This window comes from Zootoca vivipara, chromosome 12 (genome assembly GCF_963506605.1).
Source record: "Zootoca vivipara chromosome 12, rZooViv1.1, whole genome shotgun sequence".
NCBI lineage: Eukaryota > Metazoa > Chordata > Lepidosauria > Squamata > Lacertidae > Zootoca > Zootoca vivipara.
In genome coordinates this window covers 7,664,236-7,687,028 of record NC_083287.1, presented here as the reverse complement: position 1 = coordinate 7,687,028, position 22,793 = coordinate 7,664,236, and the positions used below count along the sequence as shown (strand labels likewise).

At 40.9% G+C, this 22,793-nt stretch overlaps 1 protein-coding gene across 2 annotated transcripts in view; it reads left to right on the top strand.

Annotated features, from left to right (window-relative positions):
* Positions 1 to 22,793, top strand: part of BBS9 (Bardet-Biedl syndrome 9) — a 225,092-nt gene that overhangs the window by 88,156 nt on the left and 114,143 nt on the right. For both annotated transcript variants that reach the window (XM_060280578.1, XM_035130062.2), the window contains exons 19-20: positions 6,989 to 7,171; positions 18,469 to 18,691. In XM_060280578.1, coding sequence (XP_060136561.1) covers positions 6,989 to 7,171; positions 18,469 to 18,691 — 406 coding nt within the window. The remainder of the gene's footprint in view (positions 1 to 6,988; positions 7,172 to 18,468; positions 18,692 to 22,793) is intronic.

Genomic DNA, 22,793 nt, shown 5'->3' with positions numbered 1-22,793 from the left:
GTTGGATATGCATTCTCCATCTTCATTCTCTTCAATTTGTTCTTTGATTATTGTTGCAGTCAAGTGCTCCGTATTCAAGGAGTATTTGTTTTCAGCAAAACAAACTGCTCTGCTGCAGCCTGATTATGTGGGATCTCCTTCTCCTCCCTAGGTGATATCATTCTTCCTTGTCTGCAGCCAAGATGTGCCAGCATAGTGAGCAGATAGCTTTGCTGTCATCAGGGAGAGAAAAATATTTTATAAATAAGAAAAACACCCCCCTATGGTATGGCTCCCATATGTTCAAATGGGTTAGTTGAGTAGGTACTTAATTTTGTATAGTGGTCTGACAGTGTACTTTTTTGGGGGATGCACTGTTAAAGAACCAATGAGACACGAAAAATAGAGTGGTTGAAATAGAAAAACCATACATTGTCTTTTCATTGATAAGGAGAGTTACATATAGTAAAATTCTAATGTTCCCCCCCCCCTTGGAACACCTAGCCTGTATAAGGCAAGCCATGCTACGTATTGATGTTTTGTTGACATAACTGAAATCTCATTCTTTGTTCAGATATAATCCAGAGGATACAAATTATCTGGATTTGTTTCAATCTGGGTTCAAATGCAATTTCAGGACTGAATCAGCCTTGGTTACTCTGATGACACGAGTTGAAAGCAGGACAAAGGGGAATGCATGTTTGCTGCTGCACCTCAGTGTATTTTGATAACGCTAAGCGTAGTAACTTCCTGGATTTGGCTCTAGGCAATGGGTATTGGGTGCACTGTTTTACAGTGGTTCAAAAAGTAGCTCTGGGAGACTCTGATTTTAGCAGAGTAGACCTACTGAAATTAATAGACACAACTTAGTCATGCTTATTAATTTTAGTTGGTCTAGGGGCTACTCTGAGTAAATCTTAGTTGAATACTGTTGTTCAACATCTATACGAAGCCATTGGGAGAGGTCAGTAGGAGTTTTGGGGAAAAATGTGCCGATAACATGCAGCTCTGAGTATAATCTGGACCACTGTCTGGGCACAATGCACGACTGGATTGTTTAGGTCCAATAAACTAAGCTTGAACCCTGGGAGGACGAAGGGTGGATGGTTCCCATGTCACTGGCCAGTTACCTATTCTGTATTAGGTTCCTCTCCCTCTGAAAGAACAGGTTTAGGGGTGCTCCTGGATCAATTTTTGTCACTGGAGGCTCAGGAGACCTCAGGTTAGGGCTAGGGTGCTGCTGGCACACCAACCGAGCAATTGGGATATTCTGGCCACTATGACTTATGCACTGTTAACCTCAACACTCTATTATACCAGTGTGCTGTACCCTTGCACCTGGACCAGAAGCTCCAGTTCTGATTCTTTAGTTAACTTCTAATTGATTCTACCTCTATTGTATTTTTTGAGTGTGCTGCTTAAAGACTGTTGCAATTAAGCAGTACAGTATGATCCCATTACAGGTAGGTAGCCGTGTTGGTCTGAGTCGAAGCAAAATATAAAAGATCCTTCAGTAGCACCTTAAAGACCAACTAAGTTTTTATTTTGGTATGAGCTTTCGTGTGCATGCACACTTCTTTAGATACACCGTATGCGTATGATCCCATCTTACGCAGGGGTTTGGTTCCAAGGGTTCCACGTATACATGAAAATCATGTATACCTAAACCCTTGGAGCTACCTTGCAGCTATCAGGTGAGGGAGGGGAGAGAGAATGGCCTTGCTTCCCAAGCAAAGCAGAGAGCTTAAAAGCTCTCTTCACGCAGGCTCACCAAAGCCACTGTTGTAAAATAATAAATATATAAATGAACAAAACTATGCAGTGTGTGAAGGAGGGCTTCCTTTCATCCTTCTTTACTTAGAATCAAGAATCCAGTTGGGCTAATTCCTCTTTCATTTTTCAACTTCTGAAATATCAATATATCTGCAAGGCTAAGGAAAATATAGCATGCAAGCCAGAATTCCAAACAGAATTTTCAAATATATCCATAATTTGATCTAGACATCAAGAGGTCAAAACAAGTTTAATATACTGAGCATTTTTGAATCAAACATTGTTGGTGTTAGTATTAGGGGGTGAAGTTGATGAAGTCCTCAGGGGTTTTATATATATAAAAAACTTCTGAAGTTAAGTCATGCCAGCAGCAATGTGAAATGTTAATAGGCCAATTTAATGCATAACCTTGATGAAGAGGGCGATTTTTTTCTTGAATTGTGTCTCCATTTATTTATTTATTTTATAAGGGTCTCCCCTTTGATATATATATATATTTAACATGCTGGCATCTGCTTTACTGTAGAGAAGTTTATATGGGCAAGTTGAGAATTTGGTCAGCCAGAAAAGTATATACAAAAAAGTTATAAATGGCAAGTACCGGTAAATTTTGATTGGCTTTTTTTAAAAAAAAAACAATGCCCAAATAGGCTGCCTGTTTCACTGTCTCTTTGATCTTTGTATTGCTGACAATGTTCCCCTCATAGATTACTCTTGAGAAACATTTTCAAACCTTTCTTTCATTTAAACGCTTTTGCAACTTAAGGTAATACAAAGGAAATTCAATGAATAGACAACTTAAAGTCCCTTTGTTTGGATTGATGGACACTGTGCAACAACCATCATAGCTAAAGCAAAGCCACATGTTACGCTTTCTTGTTATAAAAGCTGCCTTATGACTGAAATAGAGAAAAAGAAAAGCCTGGGCCAAAGAACGGACACCTGCATTGTTCTTGTGAAATTGTACAGAAGTTTCAAGCATGTAAATTGCAAGAGAAAAACGTTGGGGATAATTGTTTACAAAGCAATAGTTCCTAAATGTTAATTTGGGGCAAATTAAAAGCAGCGATCCTTTACATATTTACTTCACAAATATTGGGAAAGTCATTGCCTAGTTGTACAGCAGGGCTTTGTTTTAAATTACGTTGTAAAAGTTTCTGGATAAATATTCTGAACACTGGTATACAAGTAAGATAAAATTCAACAGGTGTAAATCTTAATCCCCTGGGCTGAGCCACATCAGATGCATTGTACATGGGTGTGAGCATCTGACACCTCAAGGTACCCAGCTCTCCTCTTGAGCTTGACCACTATATCAAATTTTAAGGGGAAGGAGAAGAAAAATGCAGGAACACTGGGTTTTATCCAACATAGTTTTACTTAGAGTTGACTGAAATTAATGGGCCTAAGTTAGTCATGTCCATTCATTTCAATAGGTCTTCTCTGCATATGATTAACATTGTATAAAACCAAATGTAAGAGAAATCACAATGAAAGTTAGACACAATTCTTTGTTTGAAGTTCAAATATCACATTGATACACTAGATCAGGCATCCCCAAACTCGGCTCTCCAGATGTTTTGGGACTACAACTCCCATCATCCCTAGCTAACAGGACCAGTGGTCAGGGATGATGGGAATTGTAGTCCCAAAACATCTGGAGGGCCGAGTTTGGGGATGCCCGCACTAGATAACCCTAAGCAAGACACTTTCTCAGCTAAACAACTGTGACCTACCTTGCAGGGGTGTTGTAAAGATTATTGACATCATGTATTTGAAACACTCATGAATACTAAACAGCAGAATTACAATACTTGGTTGAAACTGTGTTCACATACTGTATAATTCATTTACATGAGTAATTCTGGCACATTTACAAGTTTGGGATTAATTTTGCTCTGATTTTTCTGAGTTAGAGACTTCCTTCCCCTCTAGCGCAATTTGCTGAGGCTCTACCTCACTATTTGGCTTGAGTACATACAGTATTTGGACGTAGAGCTCTTACGTTCTTTATTTTATTTGGATGTAATAGCTTCTCATAATGCTTATCAAGATTTCTTTGTTGCAAAAGTATATACTTACCTCTGCAGTAATTTGTGAATGCATTGGGAACATGCACACTCCTTTATGAAGCATCTGTGAAAGCAAACAGTGCTCATGTTCATTTAGTAGTTTTAATGGGATTCTTGTTAATTTTATTGTTAGGTTTGTTTTTATACTTCGGAGGGGGAAAGGAAGATATAAATTTTAGTGTAAGTAATTGGGTTTATTCAAATTCCTATCTCATGGACACCTGGATATTTACACTGCTGCTAAATTAATATTTAATATTTGCCAAACAGACGTATAATCTTTTAAACATACATACATACATACATACATACATACATACATACATACATACATACATATTGTGTTAGCTGCTGGTTTACAGTCAAATACTCCTATAGGGCCATTGAGCAAATAAGTTTTGACGGAGCCATCTTAATTGTTCCTCCTTACCTGTAGAACAGGGGTCAGCAACCTAAAGCCCATGGGCTGGAAGTCGCCCACAGAGGTCCTTTGACCAGCCCATGAGCCGCCCACTAATGCGCTGCGCTAAACTAGCTCAGCGTGGTTCAGGAACTCACTTCCACAGCGCCGGAAATCGCAGACGCCAGAAATAGCAGGCGCACGTGCGATCCGGCCCACAGAGGGATCTCCGCAGGACTGATCTGGCCCAGGCAAGATAAACCTTGCTGACCTCTGCTGTAGAAGTTAGAAGGCGCTGCAGCTTCAAGCTTAACCAGTTAACAATCCATCCATGACAAAGGAAATGCTCATGGTTGCCCCATTCATTGACAGCTCCTATCCGCTCAATTTTATTTTCTGTAAAAATGTGTACCCCGCTTTTTTGGTGTCTATGCACCACTGAGGGAGACTGGCAACAGTTAAAACCAGCCATAAAATAATATGGAATTCCAAAAGACAAACAAGCAATATAATAAAAACAGACAAGTGCCCCGCACCCCAGCACTGAGAAGCCTACCAACTTCTACCAAGGACATTTAAGGTAGAAAGGTCGTAAAATGAAACAAACAAACAAACTCTGTATATCCACTAGAGCATGCATCCCCAAACTGCGGCCCTCCAGATGTTTTAGCCTACAACTCCCATGATCCCTAGCTAACAGGACCAGTGGTCAGGGAAGATGGGAATTGTAGTCCAAAACATCTGGAGGGCCGAAGTCTGGGGGTGCCTGCACTAGAGGGTAGTATGGATCTAAGAGCTCAGCCAAAAGAATTAGCATACTACTGGTGCAGGTTTTAAGAGTTCAGCCAACACATACCTACTGGCAAAATAGCTAGCAGCTAACTTTCTGGTCTGATCTCATTGGGTTCCAAGCTAAGGAAAGCAAAATAACCTGATATTGGAGGGTGTTGAACTAGATGACCCTTGCGGTCCCTTCCAGCATTCCAATTGCAGCATTCCCTTGCAGCATTCCAGTTTCCTCACCCAGAAATGCACTCTCTCATTGGTCATACCCAGTTTTAGCTCCAAGATAGAACTCAAAACCAAACCTAACAAACAATGGACCATGCGCAGCAATAGTCCTAATAACACCATGAATTTCAACCACAGTACAACCCTGAAGAGTGTCACCATTTGGGACTATCTTGCCTCTGGTCGTTTATCTAGGGCTAAATAATGCTCATCACCACCACACAGCCAACAAACATCAGATCGGGACTGAGCAGCTGACACCACTTGTAGGCGAAGAAAATAATTGCAACCCAGATGCAGGTGCTCTGAAAAGCTGCTGCCTGTTAATGGGCAGGCAGAAATGAAAGGAGGACTTAAGGAGGCAGAACGTTTTGCATTCATCTCTTCTATAGGTACTGTCTAGCAAGGAACCTTCCTTAAGGTGATCCCCAAGTTAGAAATAGGAATGGAGAAGTTAACCCTACTTCCTGGTGAGAGAAACAGTCTTACTCGATATACAGGACTGGATCTGCTGGCTGCTAGTGGGCAAATTGAAGCAAAATGGGAGGTGGGCGGGGGGGGTGTCAATATGTTAACAGTCTCATTTCACTTCATAAAAATTGTTAACTAAATTGCTTTCTAAACATTGCACCTCAATCATCAATATGTTGCACACATGGAGTTCCATAGTCTATAACCTTCCTGTAAGATAAACAACAGTAGGTTTTGTGTTTCAATTTTACCTCATAGCCATGTCTGGGAAGTGGAACCAGAACAAGAACATTTTCAATGATTAAAGTCCCACTTCCCTTGGTTCTCTTTCCGATTGCGTTTTTCCACTGATGTCCTGAGTATATGAATGGGATAAAATATTCTGCCAGTTTTATAAAAAGAAAAGAGCTGGCGTTTTGCTTCAGCACACCTTAAATTTCCTTTTCAGAATCTTTGCATGCCAGTAGCCATGCTTGTGCTATAAACATCAGTGAACTGCTGAAATGCCAAAAGTATCTACAGTTTTGTATAAACCAATATGTGTATAAATAGACTTAGTGAAAATCTTATGATAAACAGGATTAATTCTTTCTGTGCAGAAGAAATTGAGATGATAACCTAATTTACAAATAAATGACATGCTGTGGAAATTACTCCAGAGGGGATACTGTTTACACAGGGATTACCATCAGAGCTGGTATTTAAAATGAGTGTTTACAATTTGTTAAAGGCTATTATGTTACATAATGTACTGAAGATAAGTCTTGGGGATACCATACTATATTGTTACAGGTAGGTAGTCGTGTTTGTCTGACGTAGTCGAAACAAAATAAAAAAAATTCCTTCCAGCAGCACCTTAGAGACCAACTACGTTTGTCATTGGTATGAGCTTTCATGTGCATGCACGAAGAAGTGAAGCTTGCACTATCTGAAGAAGTGTGCATGCACATGAAAGCTCATACCTATGACAAACGTAGTTGGTCTCTAAGGTGCTGCTGGAAGGAATTTTTTTATTGTATACATCTAGACAATGCAAGTTCTCTCGTATGTTGATTGTACTAATAGATTAATCACAGTACCATATGGATTTTAAATTCTATCTCACTTATAAGAAGATGGCAAATAATAACTCAAAACTCTATCTGGCTTATGTTTTTGGAAAGCAAAGTTCATCAGGTTCTTCTAAAGAAAACTCAAGAGTTAGCCAAATGTAATGTTAGTGGTGTGTGCTTGAGAATAGCAAAAGTATACAGTACCTAACAGAAGTTTGTAATTCTTGCAGGTAATAGCTCTAGCAGATGCAGCTGGAAAAAATGAAGCCAATATGTTCCAGGCGTTCACAAAGTTAAAAAGTGCCACCCAGCTGGTAATTCTGCTGATTAGCCTGTGGCAGAAACTGAGTGCTGACCAAGTTTCTATTCTACAAGCTACATTCTTGCCATTAACACAGGATACTCAAGAGCTGGTAAGAATCTACTAGGTTTTGTAAAAATGTGGACAAGTATTAAATCTATAATTATGCGTTTCCCAGCATGTTCTGTTAACAGTTTTATTTTTTTCCTTTCAACTAACTTATTTGCTTTTGTTTTGATTTAAGGTGGGGAGTGGCAGGGGAAAAGACATATTTTTCAAGTGTCTTACTGATCCATACTAAATATATTTCTACTATATTTTAAGCATACAAATTAGTCATTCCAGCTGGAAACTTTCTTTGGGTTAAGTGTATCTGTATCAGGGTGGCCCTGTCATTATGTAAACTGCAATAGACTGCTACATGCAATAGATCTGGGATGCTGTTAAAGAGCAGAACATTCTCATTTACTTTAGCTATTCGGAGAGGCTGCCATTTGGAATTTCATCCTGATGCATCCAAATGTTTTGAGTCAACTTTGACATATCAAACCATTTCCTAAAGATGTCTACTCCGTCCCATGAGTACCAAAGTCAGTTCCTTCATCTGGAGACACCACCTCTTTTTGGTAAAAAGACAGGGTCAACTGTTGAGCTCATTGGCAAGGAGGAGCTTCCTGTCTTTTGGATGCAGTATTTGTTTCTTGCAGACCTCCCTGGAATTCTACATTCCATATTTAAGATAGCCTTAACATTTTCCTTTTTTAAAAAAAGAAGAAGAAGAAGAGCTGCTTCCCTTACTCTTCTCACTGATCTCATCAGGGTTCAGGAAGGGAATATAGGTAATTAATTATTATTGGTAGGGTTTGTCCCTAACCTGGCAAAATAAAATGGTCTTCTCTAAGCTCCTGAAGAAAAACAAATAAGGCAACAGAAGAGCCTCCTTGTGAATGGGGGCAGCTGGAAGAGGGTCTCTGAAGAAAACCAGTGTGCACAGGCAGGTTGATGTGGAAGTAGTTTGGATTGACATCAGCTCACAAAGTATTCACAAAGTACTGGTAATTCAGGTCGTCATCCTTTGCATCCAGGGAGTGACAGTGTATCCTTATCTGAACACACTCTGATTTAGCCCTTAAACAAGGTGCTGGAGTGTGAGCAGCATTCTAGGATGAGCCAGGAGCCAGGAGTTGGGATTGAAGAGCAGTCAGGATTAAACAGCAATTGAGATCAGAGGGCAAATCAAAAGCTAGAAGTCAGGGTGAAAGAGCAAGACCCAGAAACACACAATATGCAAGAGCTCAGGCCGGCCTTGTTGCTCAAGCAAATTTCCACTGAGATTGGAAGTCATGTTATGTTTCTTGCTGTCTAGGAACAGTCAATGGCCAGCTTGGGTGGGTTATTCTAGAACAGGCATCCCCAAACTTCAGCCCTCCAGATGTTTTGGACTACAATTCCCATCATCCCTGACTACTGGTCCTGTTAGCTAGGGATCATAGGAGTTGTAGGCCAAAACATCTGGAGGGCCGCAGTTTGGGGATGCCTGGTCTAGAAGGTTATTCACTGAGAAGCTGTAGTGGCACTCCTTGGTCACATGGCATAGTGATCAGCAGTGCCTGATGAGGTGCAAATAATCAGATATCTGGGGAGTTAGACTTCAACATATACAGTAGATTAATACTCTTCACTTATTACAAATGCCTCAAACATGGGAGCTATTCTTGATACTGGATATTAATGTTCAGTGAGCATGTTTCATCTTCAGCCTGGAATCAGCAAGGATAGGATGCCTGAAGACAACAAGTCCAATAGCAGGTTTTTCAGCACCCTGGAGAGAGCCCAAGGAGCAGACCACTTGTTTGAGAGGGCTTCTTGTCAACAGAACCCTTTTATCCCTTGGCCTGACTACATTTCTCAGTCTCCACCTTCTTGATGAGGAGTCCTGTAGAGAGAATCCTTTGGCCTGGAGCCTAAGCACTATTATAATCCCTCAATGAGTTCACATACATACTGCCTGTGCTGGCACACTGATTCCGCAGTTTGTGAAGCAAATATTATTTATTTATCTATGTAGAATATTATGCCACTTCTCTGGACAAATGCTCATCTAGAGCATCTTACAGTCAAAAACTGCAAAAGATAACAAGAACAGTAATACAAAAAATCTTAACTTTAAACTACCAAATACATGTATATTTTTTAACTTAGCTAGTAAAAAATAATAATTTGGACCACCAGCTAGCTAACAAGTATCACCCCTGCAAGTCCAACTGAAAAAGACTGCAATGTTGAGATTTGATGCAAATCCAATGAAATTCCATAGCTGTGGGGTCGTTTTAGAGAAGGAACTCTCCTTCTCTATGTTTCACATGCACCCATAAAAATACGATGCATGAAAAAGCTCATCAGAAATTATGCTAATGTGCACACTATCTACCCATAACCTATGTGCACAGTGTCAAAGGATTTACTGTGGTTCATTTGGTTGTAAAAAATTCAGTTCTTTTGTCCACTGTTGCTCTAGAAGCCAGGTGAATTGGATCTGAAAAAGGCTGCAATTTCTCAAATATCTGGAGTAGAATGGTTCTGAATGGTTAAACTTGTAGGTTTTTTAAATAAACCATACAATCTGCTTGACCTTCTCTTAATGTAATGTTTTGAGACGTTTTCTAGTAACAACATGGGGAAATCTGTTTGATGCCTTAAGACAAGAGGTACAATTTTAGTACTTGCCCTTCTGGGGCCCCTTTACACATATATCCCACAATGTCACATTCCAGGACATCATATATAAGTGGTGTTGTGATGTGCTATACTGAAAACCTGCAATTGGAGCAATAACCCCAAAAATAATAAAATAACTCCCCCACTCAGATGCTGCAATAATTCCATACAGCAGTTATTATAGTATCACAGAAATCTGAATGTAATTTAAAGAGAAGGGCATTTCTGGTGTGTAAGGGGACTTTTGACATTCCATCGATGTTTCAGAAAGAGGCTTCTAGCTTGTGTTCAGGTTTACCCCATCCAGTTGAGTGGCACTGTGGTTGGAGAGCAGACTCCAGTGATTAGTATTTTACTCTTCATTCAATTTTACATCATGAGATTGGCTGTATGTTGTTGTTGTAGAATTTTATTTGGTGTAGAACGTCTTTTTATAACATTCTGTATGCTTTAAGGCTGTAGAGAAGTACAATTATCTTCTGCCTAACACAAACAGCATCCCATCAGATGGGTATCTGCTTAAATCAGAAACATGGCTTCTTGTTTTCTGGACATTTATTTGACATTTGATTGATTCAGAGTTTAATTTGTATGGTTAAGTATCCTTTATTTCTTTGTTTTCATATGCAACAACACAGTTTTGCATTCCTTAGGTAAAGGATTTTAGCATTTGGGTGGGTAGGTTGCTGTGAAGCTGGCAATCGTTCTGTTGTTTATCCAAGCAGGTTAGTGATAGAAGAATCTTTCTTAACACCAAAATAGTTAATTTGTGTCTACAGTCAAATAGTTTATTTGACCTTTGATGCTGTTAATTAGATAGGGAAGCTTAGTTTTGAAGCTTAAAGCTGACACAAAGTGGCAAGGGTCTCTAGTCCTATCTGCCTTGCCATCACAGTAGGCCTTTAGGAGACAGTAGCCATTTCTTAAGCATAGACAAAGCAATCTTCTCTTTAATGCCTTTGACAAAATTTTACCCATGACTGATCTAGAGACCTTTGGGCAGGGGTCCCCAGACTACGGCCCCCGGGCCGGATGCGGCCCAATTAGCCGCCCAATCCGGCCCGCGACGACCCCCGCCGCCCGCTGCCGTCGCCCGCTCTTACGGCGCACGGCGCGGCGGCGATCTTCAAAATCTGCAAAAAATCGCCGAAAATCCTTTGTGCGCATGCGTATGGGCCTCTCCCGACCCGGAAGAGGTCATTTCCGATGCACTTCCAGGTCGGGGGAGGCCCATACGCATGCGCACAAGCGATTTTCGGCGATTCCCCCCCCCGACCGTGTGCGTGTGCGCATGCGCACGGGCGCGCACTCCCCCGCCCTCCGGCCCGCTGCGCGCGCACTCCCCTGCTCTCCAGCCCGAAACCCGGTAAGTCTGGGGACCCCTGCCTTTGGGCAACTTAGATTTGGCTTACAATTTTGTTTGCCTATTTTTAATTTAATGTTTTTGTCTCTTAAAACCATATTCTTACCTTCAAACTAAATAAAACAAGTTATTGTCTTGGCATTTATACCTTTACCTTCTGTTGCCCTACAATCAATTTCACTGGGTTGATATAATGTAAAGGGCACTTTTTAAATTCAACTTTCCTGTCATATACATTCTGCGCTGCATTGCCCAGAACAACATGCAGAAGAAAATGAAGCTCTTTTTTCAACCCAGTAAATGAAAATATTTGTAATTTTTATTTTCTATTAGGCAGAAACAGAATTAAGCACAGTTGGCACTTGCGAACTCTGTCTTTTTTGTGTTATTTCCACTAAGACTGGATGTGGAAACCAAAAGATTTATCAGTTTTTTCATGGTTTACAGGCTTTAAATGGAGAGGTGCCTAGAGAGCAATTTCACTTACATGGAACACTTCTCATTCACCATCTTTCAGAGTTAGCTCACTTGGGCCTAGTGCAAATGTAACATTTCCTGATGGTTTAACCATGGCTGAGAAATTGGTCTAAAATATTTTAGTAAAAAAAATTGTGTAGCCATTTGGGTATGCATTATTATAATACAATTGGTGTTCTACAGTGCGATCTTGCACATGGTTACTCGAAAGTAACATCCATTGAGGCTTACTTCCAGGTAAGCAGCTAATTTTTCCTTTATCTTGTGAGTATGAACTCACTGCATTTCCATTCAACTTCATACATCTAATTAAGTATGCTTCTGCTTATGAAAACTCATGCCAAAGTAAATCAGTAAATTCATGCCAAAATAAGCCAGTTAGCTTCCATCTGGGAGATTCTGCTCTTGGCATGACATTTTAGCACAGAACGAAGAATGGGATCTGCAAACTAGAAATATAATACCAGAAGAGGAAAGGACCATGCTGTGTGGGTTTTGTGCATCCTATTTTTAATTCCCCCCCCCACATAAAAGCACTTGTATCTTCAGTACAAAGTAAGTGATCTAAGAATTTGGATTGCAGTTGCTGAAATGGTTAGGCCCATGCCTCTTCCTGGTAGAACTTACTAAATTCTTAAACTCAGTACTTACAAAATGTATGTGACAGCCTCCACCCTGAGTCCTGTGCTGCTGAAATCCAGTGACAAGAGAGAGTAACCCCCTGTATGTATGCCTGCCCTTCCCCTGCTTAATAACTTGCTGCCACCAGATAATGGGGCATTTTTTTCTACAAAGCTGCCCTCTTTCAATCAGTCTAAAACTTCCCTGGGTTTATGAAATCAAGTCTAAAATTCGTTGTTGTTTAGTCGTGTCCGACTCTTCATGACCCCGTGGACCAGAGCATGCCAGGCACTCCTGTCTTCCACTGCCTCCCGCAGTTTGGTCAAATTCACGTTGGTAGAAGAAGAGTTTGGATTTGATATCCCGCTTTATTACTACCCGAAGGAGTCTCAAAGCAGCTAACAATCTCCTTTCCCTTCCTCCCCCACAACAGACACCCTGTGAGGTGGGTGGGGCTGAGAGACTTCAGAGAAGTGTGACTAGCCCAAGGTCACCCAGCAGCTGCATGTGGAGGAGCGGAGACGCGAACCCGGTTCCCCAGATTACGAGTCTACTGCTCTTAACCACTACACCACACTAGTAGCTTTGAGAACACTGTCCAACCATCTCCTCCTCTGTTGTCCCCTTCTCCTTCTGCCCTCCATCTTTCCCAACATCAGGGTCTTTTCCAGGGAGTCTTCTCTTCTCATGAGGTGGCCAAAGTATTGGAGCCTCAGCTTCAAGACCTGTCCTTCCAGTGAGCATTCAAGGCTGATTTCCTTCAGAATGGATAGGTTTGATCTTCTTGCAGTCCATGGGACTCTTCAAGAGTCTCTTCCAGCACCACAATTCAAAAGCATCAATTCTTTGGCGATCAGCCTTCTTTATGGTCCAGCTCTCACTTCCATACATCACTACTGAAAAACTATAGCTTTAACTATACGGACCTTTGTTGGCAAGGTGATGTTTCTGCTTTTTTAAGATGCTGTCCAGGTTTGTCATTGCTTTTCTCCCAAGAAGCAGGCGTCTTTTAATTTCGAGACTGCTGTCACCATCTGCAGTGATCATGCAGCCCAAGAAAGTAAAATCTCTCACTGCCTCCATTTCTTCCCCTTCTCTTTGCCAGGAGGTGATGGGACCAGTGGCCATGATCTTAGTTTTTTTGATGTTGAGCTTCAGACCATATTTTGCGCTCTCCTCTTTCACCCTCATTAAGAGGTTCTTTAATTCCTCCTCACTTTCTGCCATGGCAAAAAAAAAAATCAAGAGTTGTAGGAAAAGGCATTACATGAAAAGTTACAGAAAAGCAGCACATCCCCAAATAAGCTTCAATCTTATGCTCCTTTGTTGCTTGAACCCTGTGGAGACCTCTGGCCAAGGGGAATTATGAATGGGATATGAGCAGGGCCGGATTTAGGTTTAATGAGGCCCTAAGCTACTGAAGGTAATGGGGCCCTTTATATGTCCAGCTGTCTTTTGTCAACAACAAATTGTTGTTGTTTTATTGTGTTGAATATATGCTATATGGCTAGCAGGTGGGGCCCATTACTTACATCATAGGAGCCTACACAACACAAAACACTCTTACTGTATGTAGGTTTTATTTTATTTTATTTGTTTTTAATCTTATATTTTGGAAATGTACATCCAGATTTTCTTTTCCTTTGCCTTTTTGGGGGCCCCCAAGAGAGTAGGGCCTAAGCTATAGCTTGTTTAGCTTATACATAAATCTGGCACTGGATATGAGTACAGAATTGGATCGTGGGGAAGGGCCCGTGGTCTGGGAGGTGCTGATTTAGATGCTGAGATGGGACCTCGTGGGTTGTCAGGGGAGAGTCTCACCTCAGCCATATTGGATGCCCTGACCATCATAGTAGAGCCACATGTTTTGGTTCCCGCACCACCTCCTGTCAGTGAAGCACTCCACTGCCCCAGGGAGGCGCCTAAAGCCAGAGCAGACACTGAGCCATCGATGCCAGCTCCGCCTCCATAGCCAAAGATGTGGTGATGGCTGCTCTGGCACAAGCAGAACCAACCTACTCATAAGAGTGCCTGTTTGATTGGGAAGGCAAGTGTGTGAATGACTGCGTGCGACGTAAGAGGTCCCCACCTTACGCTTTTTGTTTTTAAACCTCTCAAATTATAAAAGCACTAATAGGGATTTCTGAGGTAACACTAAACCTCTCCACTCTTCCCTATAGCCTTATTGTAATCCCCCTATCCCTTGTGGGTTTTACAAATAAAATGAGAGTACTTTTCCAGCCCAAACGTGGCCCGGTATCTTTTTAAGCTCGGGTGGATATGAGACTATTCTTAGTGCACACACCAGTAAGGGGTTCTCCTCACTTGAGCTTTCCCCACTGTGAAGCTTTCCTCCCTCCCGAGGAAACTTTGTGTCACCCTTGAACCAGTCTCCCTCTTCCTCCCCCTCTCGGTGCACTCAAGGGACAACAAACTATCCTTTCTGCCTTAGATAGGGGTTTTGTCCTTTTAATGAGTATCCCCATCAGATGAGCAATAGATACCTCTGCTGGAAAGATCACACCGACGATAGTTTAAATGGCACTTTAACTTAACATTTAATGTCTTAAAATCTTAACGGTTGCGTTCAGGTTTCATGTGTACAAGCATGTGGTTTCAATAGAACTGTTCTTGTTAATCATATAATTACAAACCTAACCAATTCCTCATCTACACCTACTCTAGTAACCTACTCCACAACCTCCCTCACGCTCCCAAAACCTTCTCTCCTCATTTAACGGCTACCCATCCTCTTTAAACCCGCGGCTGTCCCGCCCCTCATGGAATGGAATGCCGTCAATCAACTAAGAGGCTGGGTTTAACACTTAACACCCTAGAGTTCTACTCAAGCCAGCCCAATCCGTCACACTGCGCGCCTGTCCAACTCTTCAAAAGGGGTGTTCAGGGGATGCGTCCATCTTAGCTTCTGCTTAGCATGTATCCTAGAGCAGTGGTTCCCAACAGGTGGTCCGGGGACCCCCAGGGGTCCGCGAGCTATGCCAGAGGGGTCCGCAAGATGCTATTAGAATAAAAAATATATTAAATATATTTTGTATGATAACAGATTTTTTGTTTTGGCTGCTTCCTGCATGAGCAGAGTCTAGCGCAAAACTAGAATTAGATAGAGGCAGTAGTTCTGCTGTATGCCGTTAGGTGACGCTTTACAAACAGTACTGTTTTGCAAAGAGGCAGCGCGCGCATTCTACTAACGCTCACCTCCCCAAGATGCTTTGTGCGTGTCGGCTTCATTTGTGCGCTACAGCGCAGGTACCCTGTCTTCTCCATTCCCCTCCCTCCTCCCTGGCACGCACTGCCTCTTTGCAAAACAGTAGTATTTGTAAACAAAGCGTTGTTTTTTGCGGAAGCTACAGTTCGCGTAGTTAAAAATGGATTGTTGGTTAAAAAGTGGTTCGTTAAAACGACAAAGGCCTACAGATGAAGAGGAAGATAATGCATTTGATGTTCAAGCAATTAAGTCAGTGACTCTCAAACCGATCTTGTCAGTGTCCATTGAACCTAAATCGTCGGCGTCCCTTGAACCTAACCCTTCCAAGATCAGTGTTAAGCTTACTGGAAAAAATGGATTAGGAATTAGGAATTAGATTTAGGATTAGGAATTAATGGGGGTCCTTGTCACAATAGCGGCTCGATGAGGGGTCCTCGAGAAAATTTTGTTGGGAACCCCTGTCCTAGAGCTCTGTTGCAACTTCCGAACTGTGTAATCTGTAACCAGATCTGTGTTGGGGACTGTTGTGAATTCTGGAATAAAGCCTTTAATAATCATTGAGCCATGAATATGAGTACTGAGTCTACGAGCGTCTTGTAGCCACCCTGTAGCAGTGATCTACACCTGCTATGATCAGTCATTAAACACAGTTTCTACATAGTGCCTGCTGGTGACTCTAATCAAACTTTGGTTGTCTAAAACACAGGTTTTAATGCTGCCTGTAGTAATACTGTAGCTTGTTTTCAACGAACAGTTTTTCAACAAAGGCAACAAATAGTTTGGGTTAAGAACATAGCAAGGATCTAAATTGTGAATAGGTTAGTGTATTTTAATGGTGAAGACTCTGGAATGCATAGGCTTTCAGTTATATATGGGGTGATGAAAGCATTCAGTTAATCGTTATCTTAAAGACAATTCTCTGACCCAGAACTCCAAATGGGACCCAACCAGGGAAGCTGTTGCATACTGCCTTTTTTAAACATGTCCCAAAACTGATACTTTTTTTGGGTTGGGGGGGGGTGCTAATGTTTGTCTGCACTGATGACAACAATGTTAACTCATGTATTAAACCATTTTTTCACGATATGGGTACATTATTTACAGTGGCTTCTATCCCCTGCACACACCAGCATTTAATAAATTATAGAAATATAATTTTGTAATATCACAAAGCTGTTGATACTGTGGCATCAGATTAAGAGCACATATCTGGGGGAGACGTTTAGACTGTGGGATCAGTTTCAATTGCTGGGCCCTGATGATGTGGTTAAGACACTTATTGGGATCAGGCTTACCACATGCCTTCTTCGCCCTTGCCCATGCTGGCTGACTAAATTTAGCAGGAGGGATTAAGGGAGTGGTTAATGCCTCGTTACAGGAGGGAGAAATGTCCATTGCATTAATGGAGGCTGTGGTGCACTCACTTTTGAAAATGCTGATGATTATGATATTTCTTAAAGAATGAAACAGGACATATAGGCTGGGAACTAACCCCATGTGCTAGGAAGCATGGGTTTGTTTATTTTTGCCAGTTTCCTCTTCTGATAGCGTCCTCTACAGTCTGTCTCTTGGCCTATAAGAGCTAATATTCGGGGGCATCATGGATTGCAGTGCAAGGCGGGACAAAAAAAGCCCCTGTGTGTCCATTGCTTTTCAGCTTAAGTCCTTATCAAGTAGTCTTCATGTTTCTCACAAAGAATCTTTAGAGGGAAACCTGTGCTAGCCTGGAGGTGTGAAACCAGGAGTCAGCAAACTTTTACAGCAGGGGGCCAGTCCCCTGTCCCTTGGACCTTGTGTGGGGCAGGACTATATTTTGAAGAAAAAAAAGAACAGATTCCTGTGCCCCACAAATAACCCAGAGATGCATTTTAAATAAAAGCACACATTCTACTCGTGTAAAAACACCAGGCAGGCCCCACAAATAACCCAGAGATGCATTTTAAATAAAAGCATGCATTCTACTCATGTAAAAACACCAGGCAGGCCCCACAAATAACCCAGAGATGCATTTTAAATAAAAGGACATTCTACTCATGTAAAAACATGCTGATTTCCAGACCGACGGCGGGCCGGATTTAGCTGGATCTGGCCCCCAGGCCTTAGTTTGCCTACCCATGAACTAAACCAACAATTAGGCTTGTGACACAAAAATACTTAACTCATTTATTACGACATGAATTGTGGGGGGTGGGGGAGGATTGTTTATATATGCACCTTGTGGTGGTTTTTTAAAATTAATATTAAATGGTCATGAAATGTAGGAAGGGCTGCTTGTTAAAGTTCTGTTAAACCTTAAATGTTTGTAAAATAAGCATAGTAATCATTCATAATAGCAGTCATTGGTGATAATACACCCATCTCAGATTTGCTGTGTTAGTCCTGAATAGCTGTAGTGGCACAGGAAACGGTTGTCTCTCTTCAAACCCAAACAGTCAAAATCTTGTTGATTCTAATTCAGCAATTTCATGCTGGAGTCTCTCTGTGAAGGAATTTCAAATATGTGTAAAATGTGTATGGAACTCAGTTCATGTCCAGGAAACCAACTAGCAGTTTCCAGTGGCTCATGGAAGTATATGTGTTTGGTCTCATTCACACATGCTAATTTCTTAAAAATAGGAAAGATAGAACACAACCATTTCAAAATTGCATTTTGTTGTCATTTAAGGAGCTATTTGTGTGGAAAGAAAACCAGTATGAAGAACTGAAAATTACTATACCAGAAAAACTGGAAAACCAAACCTATTTAATCTATTATTGTTAAGTACTCTCACTTTTAACATTAACTATACTGTATATTTAGTGCATTTCTTTATATTTAGAGTCCTTGGTTTTTCTTGCTGCTTGTTTTCATTTTACAAATATGTTTAGTAAATTGTTTAAGCCCATTTCAGTATCACAATTTAAACCTTTTCCTTTATTTTGTTTGTTTAATCTTCTTAGTGCATTCTTTACCAGAGTAAAGTACATGTTTTTCCTTTAATTTAGAAATACTTTTCTCTTTCAGGGCTGGGAAGAAACTGTGGATGCTTCTGTCTCTCACTTGTTGAAAACGTGTTTGTCCAAGAGTTCGAAAGACCACACGCTGACACTGACCAATCAGTTGTGTATCCCCAAGGACACCAGTAAACTGAAGAAACACATAACCTTGCTCTACGATAGATTGGCCAAAGGGGGTCGGATGTCTCTAAATACAGACTTTGACTCTCAGCAAACGATGATTCCAGCAGGTAAGCAATTTGATATACATTTGTGTGCATCCTAGTTCAGAAATAAAGGAATGTGACTTTGGTTAGGTTTGCTGTTTAAGTTTCCTATTAAAATTGTCATAGTCAAGAGAAATGACTTTCCTTTCCCCCTCAGAAATTCCAGGGTAACCACTGAATAAATATGCTAGTGCAATTTTGATGCCAAATATTTTTAGAATGGTATGCATTTCTTTGCTGTAGCATTAAATATGATCCATTCTGTTTTCCTTCTAACCAATAAAAAGTGGATTAGAGAATAAAACCATTTTCGGCTAACGTTTGTCTAAACTCGATCACTGGCTGCCATATTTCAGGAACATAAATAGACTAATACAGAAGTTAATGTACCCCAGATGATCATTTTGTGCTGCCTTCAAGCTAACTGCTAAGTTCAGTTGAAAGGTGCACAAAGACATGCATTTCTTTTCTTTTTTAGGAGTTCCATATATGCACCCAACTGGGGTTTTGGAGCCTCTTATAATGATCTCCCTGAAATGCCTCAAACTGTTTTCTTCCTGAAACTGTTTTCTGCCTTAAGAGAGCGAATGCAAGGAATCTATTCACATCACTTTTCTTTAACGTCTTCCCAAACCTTCATTGTTTTACTTATCTGATACAATATGTGGGCACATCTAGTAGGGGCTGGGGGGAAAGAGTGATTCACAGCTTGATTCACAGCTTGTTAATTCTTCTAAACTTCTCACCAGGTTTTGATATTGTGGTCTACAGCAATGTATTCCGCTGTCTTGAATAATGGTTGGAGGGATAAGGGTTAGCCCCCCACTTCCTTTCAAAGCTAACTCAGAAAGTAGCCTTAGGAGATCAACATGTGTTCACTGCTGATTGACAGTGTGGCTGATACTTTTCAGTAACTTTATGAAACCGTGGAGAGAAACCATTAAGGGCACTGTGTTATCAATATACTGATGATGCCCAGCTCTCAGTATATTGATATACTGCAGCCAGGTATTGCTATTTGTGAACCTAAGTTAGATTGCTATAGTTTAAGTGTGATTCAGCAGGCTCATACTGAATTTCTGCATGGTGAAAGTAACATAAATGGGGAATCCCAATGTTCTTGGAGATATGAGCTTGCTCATTATTAATGGCGCCAAAGATTCGCCAAAGAATTGATGCTTTTGAATTTGGTGCTGGAGGAGACTCTTGAGAGTCCCATGGACTGCCAGAAGATCAAACCTATCCATTCTGAAGGAAATCAACCCTGAGTGCTCACTGGAAGGACAGATCCTGAAGCTGAGGCTCCAATACTTTGGCCACCTTATGAGAAGAGAAGACTCCCGGGAAAAGACCCTGATGTTGGGAAAGATTGAGGACACAAAGAGAAGGGGACGACAGAGAACAAGATGGTTGGACAGTGTTCTTGAAGCTACTAACATGAGTCTGACCAAACTGCGGGAGGCAGTGGAAGACAGGAGTGCCTGGCGTGCTCTGGTCCATGGGGTCACGAAGAGTCAGGCACGACTAAACGACTAAACAACAACAAGAAGTTACTTGATTCAGCTGGTGCCATAACCATTCCCCAATTCCTTTTCTCCTTTTGTTGTTTAGTCGTGTCCGACTCTAATTTACCTACCTCTTCTCTCAGGAAAACAGTCTTTTAAGCTTGTATTTCCAAGAGACCACTTTATTTATTCTTCCTGGATCTGCTCCTTACTTGTGGCTTTCCAAGCTTTGTTCAGTCTGTTTGACATTTGTAGCATCCTCACAAGATTGCTCCAACCCCAGCTAGCTCTTTCCCTTGTTTCCATTGCATTTTTGTTAGTCTCTTCAGGTTAGTAAGGAACTAGTGGTGTACACCAATTGCAAGATTCAGTTTGGACCCTGATTTGGTGCTTTAGAAACAGCCTGATTCGATCAGAAGTGCTTCTGAGATTTCATTCCCTTCCTGCCCTGGAACAAGCTTTAACTTTTTTTGTTTATTTTTTGAAATAATTAAATGAAATTAGCAAGCATGCTAGTCCTTTATCCTCTGAGGAGGATAAATGCTGCCAAATTTCATGAGAAAGTTGCAGTTTTTTCTCTGCAAGGGCAGGATCTATAGTTTTGAGGTGGTTAAAAAGGGATCAATTTGTATGGTCAGTTTATATGAAAAAGAGCATATACACATCATAAAGATGCCCTTAGGTAAGGCGGATGCCAAATTTCAGAACGATTGATGCTGTATTTTTTTGTTCAAAGTGCTTTTAAAGTTGATTTTGGAGGAAAGAACTAAAAGAGATTACCGGTATGTTGTTCCTAATGTATCCCTTCACTGGTTAGGATGATGTTGGACTGGCCTGTCCCAAAGCCCTGCTTTTAAGGAAGGAGATCAGTTGTAGCTGGGAAGAACACCTTTGCAGTAATTTCCCCCCAACCTTTGAAGGAGCTTTCCAAGAAAGTGCCTTAGTGCGCGCGCGCGCGCACACACACACACACACACACACACACACACACACACTTTTAGGGGGAAATGCCTTTAGTTTAAAATAGTGTGTGCAACCACTCGTTGCTTTAATATTGCTGTTTGTGTGTTTAAATTTTAATTGATCTTATGATTGGGTTGTTTCCAGTTAGGATTCTGTAAGTCACATTGACTAAAGGATGAAGTGAGAGTAATATTAAATGCAGACTTTAAAGATAGCAAGAATAAGACTGCAAATCATGTTTGTTTTGGTATGTGTGGAAAATTACACACACACACACACACACACACACACACACACACACACACTTCCCACTCACAATCCAAAACATTACATATATATAAATTTTATTTTATAGGCTTTTAATCTTTTAGTCAGTTTTAGAAGGCATTGCAAGTATAAATAAACTCTGACATTGACTAAGTTGCTATGTAGTTACTTATTTCTCACATAATGCTTTAGGGCCATGGCCTTATGAGTCACTCATCACAGTGGCAGAACCTGATTGATGTTATTATGTTTTTACTTTATTGCCCATTTCATGCACTATGTTTTCCTAGTATGTGGCTATTATGCCCTGCAAGAGGGCAGCTAAATCCAAAATAAACTGACCTGGACATAGCTGACAGAGGTCAGTTTGGGGTTTTTTGGGGGTAGGGGGAAGAAGCACAATAGACTTAATTAGACTTAATATAAGCTCAAGAGGGTTTCATCTTGTTTCTTCAATAGAAGCAACACCACTCCCCCATACCAGATAGTAAACTCCTTTTAAAACTGAAGGGAGTTTCAAAAGTAGTTTGTGATTTGGCATTGGAAGGGGGAGGTCTGTTGGATAAAGGTGGGGGAACTATCAAACATTTTACTGGGTTAACACAAGCCCCTTAAATGAGTCTTACGAGCTATTTGGATCCCATCCAATGTCATTTAGTACTTGTGTCTTTCCCAGTTCAAGTGGGCGTGGGTAATCTATTTATCAATGTTAAGGTTCTATCTATGTTAATAAGTATCAATTTAGAATAGAATAGAATAGATACTTTATTGTCATTGTACATAGTACAACAAAATTGAATGCCATTCCATAAAAAACAATATAAAAACACAGTTACAGCCACACACACACACATACACATACATATACACCCATCACAACTCCCGGGATCATATTATTTAGTTACAGCATTTAAGATGGTTATAGCTCTTGGATAGAAACTGTTTTTTAATCTATTCGTTCTTGATTTAATTGTTCTGTATCTCTTGCCTGAAGGCAACGGTGCAAAAAGACTATATCCAGGATGAGATGAATCTTGTAAAATATTACCTGCTTTTTTAAGGCAACGGGAGTTGTATAGTTCTTCCAGAGATGGGAGAGGATGACCGATAATTTTTTGGGCTGTGTTTATAGAGCACTTTCCTATTCATGACTGTGCAGCTGGAAAACCAAGCACAGGTACAGTATGTAAGTATGTATCTATGGAGCCTCGGTAGAAGGACACCAGCAGTCTCTCACTCAGCTTGTTCTTTTTTAAAAGTCTGAGGAAATATATTCTCTGCTGGGCCTTCTTCACCAGAGCAGTGGTATTCGCGCTCCAGGTCATACTCTGCTCGATGGTAACACCCAAGAACTTAAATACAGCCTCCCTCTTCTGAAGAAAAGTGTTATT